This window comes from Sebastes umbrosus, chromosome 8, assembly GCF_015220745.1.
Source record: "Sebastes umbrosus isolate fSebUmb1 chromosome 8, fSebUmb1.pri, whole genome shotgun sequence".
NCBI classification, from domain to species: Eukaryota; Metazoa; Chordata; class Actinopteri; order Perciformes; family Sebastidae; genus Sebastes; species Sebastes umbrosus.
Window position 1 is genome coordinate 21179885 of NC_051276.1, and position 11659 is coordinate 21191543.

Genomic DNA, 11659 nt, shown 5'->3' on the forward strand with positions numbered 1-11659 from the left:
AACATTTAACTTAAGCAGATTAATTTAGCAGAATTACAAATCATACTTGTGAAATATTATAATAACAGATAATAACATGTGAGCAGAGCCCTGTATTTCAGAGTTTGTAGGCCTGTGGTTCATCATCAATCCATATACATTATCACAGAATGTCTCATTTAGAGCTCTTTAAATTAAATTAAATTATTAAATTATATTGTGTGCCCTTTTAAAAGCAAATTCCCTAGAAATAGTTGTACTAAAAAATAATCTTTTTTTCTTTTATTTTAAAATGTCTTTTCTGAAGTTTTGATTGAATAGCCAAGGATGTTTTCCAACTCCTCTTGTTTTCTTTTCTCCTACTGTAAAACTTTTACCTTTAGTGTTTGCAAGTATATATTTTGTTATTTATGCTGTTTCACCACATGCTATGGCACTTTCTGTGGCTTCATTTAGAAAATTCAAATCACGAAATAATCACAAACAGCTGAACACATGAATAACTTTCAGGTTCCTCTCTTTTTTATTATTATTATTTATTAGTGTTATTACCAATAGCATCATGCAGTTTTTATAACGTCATTTTCTTGTGTTTTTACAAAAATGGTACATACCAGTGTAACATGGAAACAGGCCAGAGATACAGTAACTTATAAAAGTAAACATCTTTTTTTTTTAAGCTTCATTTTTGTCCCCTTTGATGCTCTTATGACCTCTTCTCAAACATGCTTAAATAATTCAACTTCGTATTCAAAACTAATAACTTTCATTACAGCATGCAGGTCTGCAGTGTGTGTGTGTGTGTGTAATTGGCAGGAAGTGTGTCAGACGTGGTGTGGTCCGAGACGCAGCACGGAGAAAGCCCTGCGGTGTTTGCGCAGCAGCAGTCGGATCTTGTCGTCGTCAGAGTCCGGGTCCAGAGGCTTGTTGTACTCCTCGTCCTCCACCTCGTTGTCCGAGGCCTCGCCGCTCTGCCCGGCCAGGCTGGTCTGCGTGGAGCTCGGCTCAGACGCGCTCTTCTTCCTCCACTTGGTGCGTCGGTTCTGAAACCACACCTGAACACAACAACAAGGTGGTGTGTAAGGGTGATACTGTGTTACTGTTTACTGAGAATGTAACCCGTACGCACGTTGCTTGATAAGTGCATCTTGTTGACAAACATTACGCAGCTTGGAAAGCTATGAAAAGCATCCATGACATTTGTGCATGAAGGTGAGTAAATATGTCTGCGTCACTGTGACTTCCTGATCTGATGTGATGATGGCACAGATAAGGAGCATCAAGCAAAACAAGACAGACAAAAAATATGGGAAAGGTCAAACACAGAGAAAGAAAATAAATATAAAAAGAAAAACATCAACAAGTTGTATAATACCTCACATAAAGGTCATCTTTACCTTGACTTGTGATTCAGTCATGCCCAGAGAATAAGCCAGCCTGGCTCTCTCAGGCCCGGCCAGGTACTTGGTCTGCTCGAAGGTTTTCTCCAGAGCAAAGATCTGGTGTCCACTAAATGTTGGTCTGGTGTGTTTCTTCCTGCCTGTCATCTCCCCCAGAGGACCACTACCTAAAAATATCAAAGGAGAAAAAAACAACTGGGTTTTTAGATTTTTTTCATATAGGAATTAGATTCACCCACTGAAATACTTTGATTTCTGCAGACAGGTGGGACGATAATGTTCTCTGCATAGCCAGAAAAAAATCAAGCATTTGTCTTCCTACAGTTTCATAATTAGTTTCTGAATCTTGTTAATCTGTTGACTATTAATAAAAAGCAGCATCATCCACACATTATATAAAAGTGCCATTTTTTTATATTTGATTGGACGTTTGAAATGCCACATACACTCACCAACCCCCGTAAATTCTTGTTTTTGTATTTTCTCGTAGATTACACCCCTAAGAAATTACTTAAAATGTACACATAGACATTTAAAATAACATATTGAACAATATCGTATGTAATCTAAACATTATTCAGTTTTTCAGAACAATACAAACTAAAGATTTTGGTCAAATCATACATTTAACCTATGGTATATATACACACTACTTGATGTTGTATATTCTGTATATCTTTTCTGTTTGGATTGAATTTGTCTTCTTTAGTAAAGACATTGTGGCATCACTAAAAGGTAACACGTCTCGCTGAGTCCTCAGAGACGAGTTGTGATGTGTTGCTGAGCTGGATGTTGAGTCCACGCTGCAGTATTTGAGACTCACTGTTGGTGCACTGCTGCCTCCCTGCTCTCCAGTCGCAGCCGCTCTCCGCCCAGCAGCTCACGCTGCGACCCTTCATGGGGCACTCCGGGCCGGGCTTGGAGAAGCCGCCCATGGAGGAGTTGTAGTCTCGGTTATAGTACATGGATGTGCCTGTGACGGAGGGGCTGAACCCCCCCATGGCGGAGTAGCCGGACAGCAGGGCGGTGGTGCCCGTGGAGCCCATCCCCATCATGGAGCGGCTCAGGATGTCGCTGATGGCGTGGGGCGTCCCCGCCTGCAGCTGGCTGTTCAGGCCCGGGTTGAGCTTGTAGAAGGAGTTGGGCACCGAGTACTGGCACACTGGGGCCTTGAGCTCCGAGGGGAATTGGTTCAGGCTGTTGTTGAACAGGAAAGACCCCTGGATGTTTGGATCCATGTGGAGCACTGTGACTCTGCCTCCAGGTCTCAGTCACACATCCAGTAAGATCCAGGCAGGAGAGGACCTCTGACGGGCCCACAGGGAGTTCTCTCACCCACAGGCGATGTCTTGGATCTGGGATCACTCCCACCGTCCCCAGATATTCAAACAGTTTAAGAGCACTGATTCTAACAAAGTCCCCGGTGTTTGCCAAAGTTGCTACCACATCAGAAAAAGCAGTTTCACTCTTCACCGCCCTTCACCTCTTCTCAGCCCCAGTGTGGTCTCTGATAATCCCATATCTGACGTCTCAGGCGAGCCCTTCCGCACACAGATTCTCAGTGTTATCCTAAAGACACATGCCGGCCGCCGGCTCTCTCCTCAGAAGTCATAAATAAGCAGTATCTGGAAATGGAGTGGCACCTTGATAAAGATAGGCCACATTAGAATGCAGCCTGGGATTGGCCTGGGTCTCCCAGCCTTAATGCCTCTCTATTGGCTCCTCGCTGAGAGCCGAGCCTTTTATTGGAAGGCAGCAGATTAATAGTGTTTTGAACAGGTGGAGTGGGAACAAGTTGATTTTTTGATGGCCTGCCATGTCTGACCAAGTGTGGTGGAGCAGAGGCAGCTGAGCCTGGAGTACACAGAGGAGGAGGAGGAGAAGGAGGAGGAGGAGGAGGACGAGGAGGGCTGCTCCTTTTCCTGGTTTATTACTGGAAACAGAAACTAAATGTATATATTGTTGTATTGCACATATAGCCATAATTTTGATGAAACGAAACCTACATTTATGCACAACTTCATGTCAGTTAAAACATGTGTATTTGATTGAGTTCATAAATATTACAGTGTGATCCGTACATCATGAGATTTTCTCTCCTACTATCCCATGCTTTAAATATATATTCAGAAAACGCAAAGATATCGTCAAAAAGATATAAAGATATCAAAATCATATTACCTCATTCAGTTCACAATATTCGCAGATCTTCATTATCCAGTTTCAATATGCAGTGGCAATATACCACATCGTATCCTATGTATGAATATGTAATATGAGTGTTAATGCAAAGGTGTTAATGTAATGTGGGGTTTTGAATTAGAAAACATGAAAGTACATGTTTCATTTTAACGTTTGAGATTTAAAAACATCCCTAAAGGACTTTACTATATTAAAGGTAGGGTTGGTAATCTTCTTCAAAGACAATTTTTTTGTTATATTTGTTGAAATTCTCATTACATCCCGACATCAATCGATAAATCAAATGCTCGGACAAAAAAAAGAAAAAAAAGACGTCTATCTGAGGCTGTTGCAGGACTGTAATATTGATTCTTGTAAGGTGTCCTTGGGTGTCCAGAAAGGCGCCACTAAATAAAATGTATTATTATTATTATTATTATGTAATAAGCTACCTGTCTGTCTACCTGCAGACACTCATTACGAGTCTACAACCTGCGAGTTAGACAGCTATGAGTGCTATAACCAATAATAACAATGTTCGTTGTTCAATTACATAATGATAATTATGGGGGAGTGGCTTTGGAGGGAGGCCTGAAGCGACGGACTGTCAGTGTTGACAACTTGGCGACTTCCTCACAACATTTCACTCTTGTGAGCTAGCGCTGCTGGGAAAAGAGTTGGCAACGCTGCGCTGGTTTTTTCTGGTCGTTACATTTTTAAGCTCTAGCGTCCTCTTGTTAGTTTCTCTACGTCATTAACCCTTGCTTTTATAGGGAAATTAATTAAAGCTTGATAGGAAGTTGGTATTATGCCACATACCTGACATTTCAATAAGTATTTGAATTTATTGATGAACTAAAAATTTCACATACAAATGAATGGCTAACCATCTTTGTGACTATACCCACTAGCACTACATGTGCAGAGAGACATTGAGGTTTTATTGAACTTAATTCCATTTTACTTTCTACCATATTAACCACAATGAAGTTGTAATTGTTTTACGATGCCTTATAATGAACCCTATTAGCAAATTTAGTCATACAAATGTTAATATCATGTGACTTACTGAATGGGGGGAGGGTACATTAATGAGTTTTTGTAGTTCTTGCAGTAACATATGACATATTTTAACTACAGCATGTATAGATATATTACTTTCTTATATGAAAACTATTATGCATGCCTAGAATCAAACACTTCTGCCCATCACATGCATATAAAAACATGTTTCATATAATTCACATTTATATATATATATATTTTTTTTAACATGTTTTATTGATTGTTTTTATTGTTTTTACTGTTCTATGGTTTTATTTTTATTTTTTATTCTTGTAAAACACTTTGTGAATCGTGTTCTATGAAAGGTGTTACACTAAATAAACTTCTTATTTATAATAATAATAATAATTCTCTGCTACATTTAATATATATTAAAATATGCCTACACAGCTGCTAACTTATTTAAATATTTTAGATATGACCTGCAGGGTTATGTCAGACTGGCAGTATGGTGGCATTTCTGGGTAAATCATGGGATTGTTAGTCATACTAGAGGAGCTAGTAACTTTCCAATACTGATGAAGTCACCCTTGGAAAGTTTTTAGTTTTCCAGTTATGGCTTCTTCCCGTCACATGGTCGGGACTGCTAACCAATGAGGACTAAAGAAATGACAGGGTGTGTGTCCTGTAGAGGGAGACAGAGCTCAGCACCCTCTGGTGTGTCATCAACCAGCAACAACTAAAGTATGAAGCTTTGCATGTTCTCATCACTTCACTATGTATGTGTGCAGTGTTCCTGGGACACTCATACATTTTGGTGGTATTTCCCAACATATAATAATTAATGGAATTTTTTCCAGTGTTTCTCTAAAAAGGAGGTCATATTTCATTCTATTTCCTAAAGAGCCTATATTGTGTCCTGGTAAAATATGAATCACATAGAAACTAATAGTTGTATACAGCATATTAGATGCATCCCATTTTACTATTAGTAAGAAAGTACAAGAAACTGTTACATGAGAGAAATACACTTTAAAAGGTTACATACAGGTAGAAACATCAACTTATTATCTGCAACAGCAAATATACATCAAAGGACATTTTTTTTAATTAGGGTTGAGTTATGAGAAAGATCAGATCATTTACTATGATACATAATTATATGTTTGTATAACCTTTGTCTTTCAGCAGAGAAGATGACATAAGATGAAACTGATTCAGTCCTATCACTTCAGGCATGTTGGCGCTCTGCTTTCAACTGTTGAGTAAATTTCCAAACTTTGGTTCCTCCCTCACTCCTCCTCCTTTCACTTCCCATGTGATGCAAGAGGGATGGTTTGTGTTTTGAAGCCACACGTGCTCCATGTTTTTAAAGGCAGCCAACACTCCCCCTTCATGACAATTGAACCAAAGATACAGGCCTGAGCACATCTTCTTTCAAGACTCAAAGAAAAGAAACTGTCTGCCTCTTCATGATGGTGCACGAGAGCGGCAACGAGAACTCTGGTGAGATATTTATTCTTGGTCTTCCAGTTACATTTAGGTAGTCAAAATTAATATTAGGTATCTGTTTTTAGCTTATTACTAAAGTTAATACTAATACTAAAAAATAAGCAAATAGTAATTAACTTACAATTTTACATTTAAGTGACACCATTTTTTGTGAAAATTGTATTTTAGGTGTTTTCTTTAGTATGAAAATACTTATAGTTCATGTACATGCATGAAAACATGCTTTTTTTCCTAGTTTAAAAAAAAATAAAAAAATTATTGCAATGAACTTATGAAATCTATTTGCAATTATTACTATTATTTTTGTATTTTGTACACCCAGTGATACAAACTGACTAAAAAAAACAAGAAAGAAAGAGAAAAAGTGCTACTAAAAGCCATTATTCTGTCAATTCAGAAGGTGATAATTGTTAAACACCTGATAAGGTGGTGTGTATGAAACAACACTGAAGCGATTCCCAGGTCTTATCGGTTATTGCTGATAAAACAGGTCATAAACAAACATCCTCGTTTGTAGAAGACATAAGGAGCAATTCATGATTCATATCCTGTGCTGTAAAATGTGAGAGTAAGAAACTACCTTTTTATTGGAAATGCTCAGCTTCTCACTGATGAGGAAAAGGCTTTACATACAATAAGTATTTGCATAAATATGTGTGAGTCAAATCTGCATTCTCCATGTTATTGTTCACTTCTCATAGTCCAGAATTCTGCACCAATATCTGCACATATTTGCACTGCGGTTTATCATTTATTACACTGGATTCAGGTGGTAGATGCAAAACCTCCTAGCTTGTTGTTGTTGTGGCAGTCTGTGACAGACACATTGCAAATATAATCTACAATTACATCAAGATTCATAACTGTGTTTTTGTTCCTTTGCAGTTGTTGAGACCAAGAAGTCACACAAGTGCGGCCTGTCCTGCCTCGGCCCTCTGACCTTCCACCCTCAGGCTATGGGAGAAAAGGTCCGCCTAAGCCGCGGGTGTCGACTGGCAGAGAGGATGGACAACACGTTCAAGAACGGCCTGGTGTTCAGCAGTCGCTCGGTGAAGCTCCAGGAGAAGATTCGTCTGAGGGTGGAGAAAGATTCGTTCAACTGGCACGGAGTTATGCGCATTGGCTTCACCAACGTGCCGCCTGAGGCCAGATCTCTGCCCCTGCCCCTCATGGCCATCCCAAACCTCACTGACACCCGAGGGCACTGGGCCTTTCCTTTGCCTGATTCCTATTGCCAAGTAGGGTCAGAGCTGGAATTCTGGGTCTCTACTAAAGGCGACATATGCATCTCAAGCAAGCACACCAAGGAGCGCAAGCTGCTAACAGGAGTGGATGTCAGCCAGCCGCTGTGGGCCATCGTAGACGTCTACGGACAGACATGTTCCATTTCCCTCCTGGGTATGTTTACTATAAATGACAATCATGCATGTCGAGCCTGTTTTTCCTGTTCTTTTTGTATTCCACATGCACTGACCATGCCAAGAAAATGTTTTAATGTTATGAAAAATGGTATGCTGCAGGCTCAGAGAAAAGGCAGTGTCTTCGCACCAGACGGTCCTGTCCTGCACCTGAATGCATCACCTCCTCTGACAACTGCAACAATTCGACTCCTGATTTCTCAATCCTTGATGGAAACAGCGATGAATGCATCTCCTGTCTTGACATGAACGTCTCAGCAGGTAAGAAAGAGTCCTTCCAACCAATCTGATTTCAGTGTTTTGCACATTTTTTTAATCTCTGAGGTCAGTCTTGTAATTGTGATTCCTCTGTTTTGATCTCAGGTGTAAAGGTGTGTGTGGTGTGCATGGACAAACAGGCCAGAGTCACTCTGCCGTGTGGCCACCGGTGTTTATGCAATCTGTGCGCTGGCAGAGTCTTGCAGCAGTTTGGCAATTGCCCGCTGTGCAGACACAACATCAGAGCTCCTTCAGTGGTGGGGAGGCGTGTCTCTGTTGGGCTGCTCTGAGCTCCAGGAATCACAAACATTAACCAACTGAGTGACTGTACAAAAGAAACACTTGAGTAGGTGTTACACTGAGTAGCACCTGCTTAATGTGTCCTGGTAGCTCAGCCAGGAAACCTTTGTAAATGTTGTACAGCATGTGTAAGATAAGATTTATATATTTTCTGTATATCAATCTATTTTCTGATTGTGTAAAATAATGTGGGAAACTTTACTGCTCGAAAAACTGCACTTTTATTATGATTGTTAAATAAGGCAAGTGATGAAACCTTTTGGTGAAGAGAATCTTTGACAATTACTTTTTAATGTATACATGTAAATCTTGAAATATGAAGTAATTTATTAAATTATATATTTATATATTATTTGATTGTCAAAACGAGTCAATAAAATGTGTTAAATATCAATCACAGAATTGTCTTTATTATTCTTATTTTAGTTGAATACTTAGTTAAGATATTTATTGTAAAATTTGTGTGATACAAATTCCTAATATATATATATATATATACAAATATATATATATATATATGTAATATAGAGTTATTCACTTATTTAATTTAATAAGTGAAGATTTGACAAAACAAATGATCATTTTGTCAAGAATGAACTGTCAAAATAAGAGCATGTTGTCAGATAAGACCATATTATTCATGTTGCAAAGCATGATTTGTAATTTTGAAAATAGACACAATACTGGCACATGGCAGAAGTCATGAGTCTTTGCAAACACAAAGATACATAACTTTTATTTAATAAAGTATGTAGGGTATTTTTCAGAAGGTTCCGCAAATGTGAAAGTGCCACAAACAGCTAGTTTCGTTATTACTTGTTAACAATTAGCTGTAAAATCAAAATAAACGTTATCATTGCAGCAAAAGCAAATGATTAACAAAGCCATTGAAATAAAACAAAACACAGCAAGGAGTTTGTGGTCTGACCTTGAGGATCAAATGTGGTTGATACTGTCATAATGTGCCCCGCTCCTATAGGTCATGATGATATGAGTACATTTACAGATTGTCCACCATCTATTTGAAATTATTACTATTATTTTTGTATGTTGTACACCCAGTGATACAAACTGAGCAAAAACAACAAGAAAGAAAGAGAACAAGTGCTACTGAAAGCCATTATTCTGTCCATTCAGAAGGTGATAATTGTTAAAAACCTGATAAGGTGGTGTGTGTGATACAAAACTGAAGCGATGCCCAGGTCTTTTCTTATCGGTTATTGCTGATAAAACAGGTCATAAACAAACATCCTGTGATGTAAAGTGTGAGAGTAAGCAACTACCTTTTTACTGGAAATGCTCAGCCTCTCACTGAACAGGAAAATGCTTTACATAATAAGTAGTTGCATAAATATGTGTGATATGTGCAGGATTAATTGTTGTCTCGTCTGAAGTTATAATTGGACGCACTGTTGACTTTAAGTATTCATCTTTGCATGAATGGCACACCTTCACCTGTTCATCTAAAGTGAAAGCATGTGGGTGCTACTTTCATTATTACTAATGTTATTAATGTCCTCTCAAAGATAAAGATAATGATCTTATGGTGTTAATAAACGACTCTTTATTATGAGATTGCTTTATCAAATTATGCCACTTTGTCACAACAGCCTGATAATAAGAGGGGCATTCTACATGTTATTGTTTTTTTTGTCATGTTTTTTCTCTGTTTTCATGTCTTTCATTCATATTTTGTGTTTCCTGTTTTATTTTGTGACTTTGTAAGTTATTTTTTTATATATTTATATTATTTAATTGTCAAAACATGTGACAGTAAAATATATTATATCCATCACAAAATTATCTTTCCTATTCTTATTTTGGTTGAACGTGTTGTTATGATATTTATTGTAAAATATGTGAGTGATGGAAATTCACTTTTTGAATTTAATAAGTGATGATTTGATAAAACACATGGACCTTGAGTAGAGGTCGTTTTGTCAGGAATGAACCGTCGAGCTCAAAATAAGAGCATGTTGGCAGGTAAAAGCATATTATTCATGTTGCAAAGGATGATATGGGATATTTTGAAAATGAACACAATACTGGCTCATGACAGGAATCAAGAGTCTTTTTGCAAACAGAAGCAAAGATCCATGAGAACATTACAGACGGACCACTGGTGAATCTACAGTCACTAATCATTGCTCAGGTTGCACCAGGAGCCTTAACAAAGATTAAAATAGTCATACTGTCTCTTGACTTAACATTTAATACACTGTTTACGTTTATAATTATTATTATTTGCATATGTAGCAAAGGTTCCTCAAATGTGAAAGTGCCACAAACAGCTAGTTTCGTTATTACTTGTTTACAATAAGCTGTAAAATCAAAATAAACGATATCATTGTAGCAAAAGCAAATGATTAACAAAGCCATTGAAATAAAACAAAACACAGCAAGGTGTTTGTTGTTTGACCTTGAGGATCAAATGTGGCTGATACTGTCATAATGTGCCCCGCTCCTATAGGTCATGTTTTTCCTCTGTTTTCATGTCTTTCATTCATATTTTGTGATTTTAATTTTTTATTTTGTTACTTTGTAAGTTATTTTTTTATATATTTATATTATTTGATTGTCAAAACATGTGTCAATAAAATATATTATACCCATCACAAAATTGTCTTTACTATTCTTATTGTGGTTGAATGTGTTGATATTGCATTGCATTATGATTAAAATAGTCATACTGTCTCTTGACTTAACATTTAATACACTGTTTACATTTATAATTATTATTATTTGCATTTGTAGCAAAGGTTCCTCAAATGTGAAAGTGCACAAACAGCGAGTTTCGTTATTGCTTGTTTACAATAAGCTGTAAAATCAAAATAAACGATATCATTGCAGCAAAAGCAAATGATTAACAAAGCCATTGAAATAAAACAAAACACAGCAAGGAGTTTGTTGTTTGACCTTGAGGATCAAATGTGGCTGATACTGTCATAATGTGCCCCGCTCCTATAGGTCATGTTTTTCCTCTGTTTTCATGTCTTTCATTCATATTTTGTGATTTTAATTTTTTATTTTGTTACTTTGTAAGTTATTTTTTTATATATTTATATTATTTGATTGTCAAAACATGTGTCAATAAAATATATTATACCCATCACAAAATTGTCTTTACTATTCTTATTGTGGTTGAATGTGTTGATATTGCGTTGCATTATGATTAAAATAGTCATACTGTCTCTTGACTTAACATTTAATACACTGTTTACATTTATAATTATTATTATTATTTGCATATGTAGCAAAGGTTCCTCAAATGTGAAAGTGCCACAAACAGCTAGTTTCGTTATTACTTGTTTACAATAAGCTGTAAAATCAAAATAAACGATATCATTGCAGCAAAAGCAAATGATTAACAAAGCCATTGAAATAAAACAAAACACAGCAAGGTGTTTGTGGTTTGACGTGAATAAAATATATTATATCCATCACAAAATTGTCTTTATTATTCTTATTTTGGTTGAACGTGTTGTTATTCTCTCTCCCCTAACTAGTCTGTCCCTGCCTGCCCAGTTCCTTTGTGGGTTTGTCTTCATTTCTGTTTGGACTTTTGTGTTCTGTGACCTCCCCTGCCGTTTCCTTCCTTTTGGACTG

The 11659-nt window shown here is 37.2% G+C and overlaps 2 protein-coding genes across 2 annotated transcripts; one reads left to right on the forward strand and one right to left on the reverse strand.

Annotated features, from left to right (window-relative positions):
• Positions 1–432: 432 nt before the first annotated feature.
• nkx6.3 (NK6 homeobox 3) lies at positions 433–3092 on the reverse strand. The gene is made up of 3 exons (XM_037777028.1): positions 2203–3092; positions 1377–1546; positions 433–1034 (listed from the first exon to the last, which is right to left on the reverse strand). Exons 1-3 carry the CDS (start codon positions 2615–2617, stop codon positions 804–806), a joined length of 816 nt encoding a protein of 271 aa, XP_037632956.1. The 5' UTR covers positions 2618–3092; the 3' UTR covers positions 433–803.
• A 2822-nt stretch (positions 3093–5914) lies between these two features.
• On the forward strand, positions 5915–8447 carry LOC119492335 (E3 ubiquitin-protein ligase NEURL3). Its single transcript, XM_037776701.1, has 4 exons — positions 5915–6071; positions 6963–7475; positions 7598–7756; positions 7859–8447. The coding sequence occupies exons 1-4, from the start codon at positions 6038–6040 to the stop codon at positions 8041–8043; spliced, it is 891 nt and encodes a 296-aa protein (XP_037632629.1). The 5' UTR covers positions 5915–6037; the 3' UTR covers positions 8044–8447.
• The last annotated feature ends 3212 nt before the right edge of the window (positions 8448–11659 follow it).

Excerpts from the sequence above, each read along its gene's own strand:
- nkx6.3 (XM_037777028.1), bottom strand. The coding sequence starts at position 2,617 with ATGGATCCAAACATCCAGGGGTCTTTCCTGTTCAACAACAGCCTGAAC. Across the intron at positions 1,547-2,202 it reads GAGGCAGCAGTGCACCAACA|GTAGTGGTCCTCTGGGGGAG; the intron begins GTGAGTCTCAAA and ends TGATATTTTTAG. Across the intron at positions 1,035-1,376 it reads TGACTGAATCACAAGTCAAG|GTGTGGTTTCAGAACCGACG; the intron begins GTAAAGATGACC and ends TGTTGTGTTCAG.
- LOC119492335 (XM_037776701.1), top strand. The coding sequence starts at position 6,038 with ATGATGGTGCACGAGAGCGGCAACGAGAACTCTG. Across the intron at positions 6,072-6,962 it reads GAGCGGCAACGAGAACTCTG|TTGTTGAGACCAAGAAGTCA; the intron begins GTGAGATATTTA and ends GTTCCTTTGCAG. Across the intron at positions 7,757-7,858 it reads TGACATGAACGTCTCAGCAG|GTGTAAAGGTGTGTGTGGTG; the intron begins GTAAGAAAGAGT and ends TTTTGATCTCAG.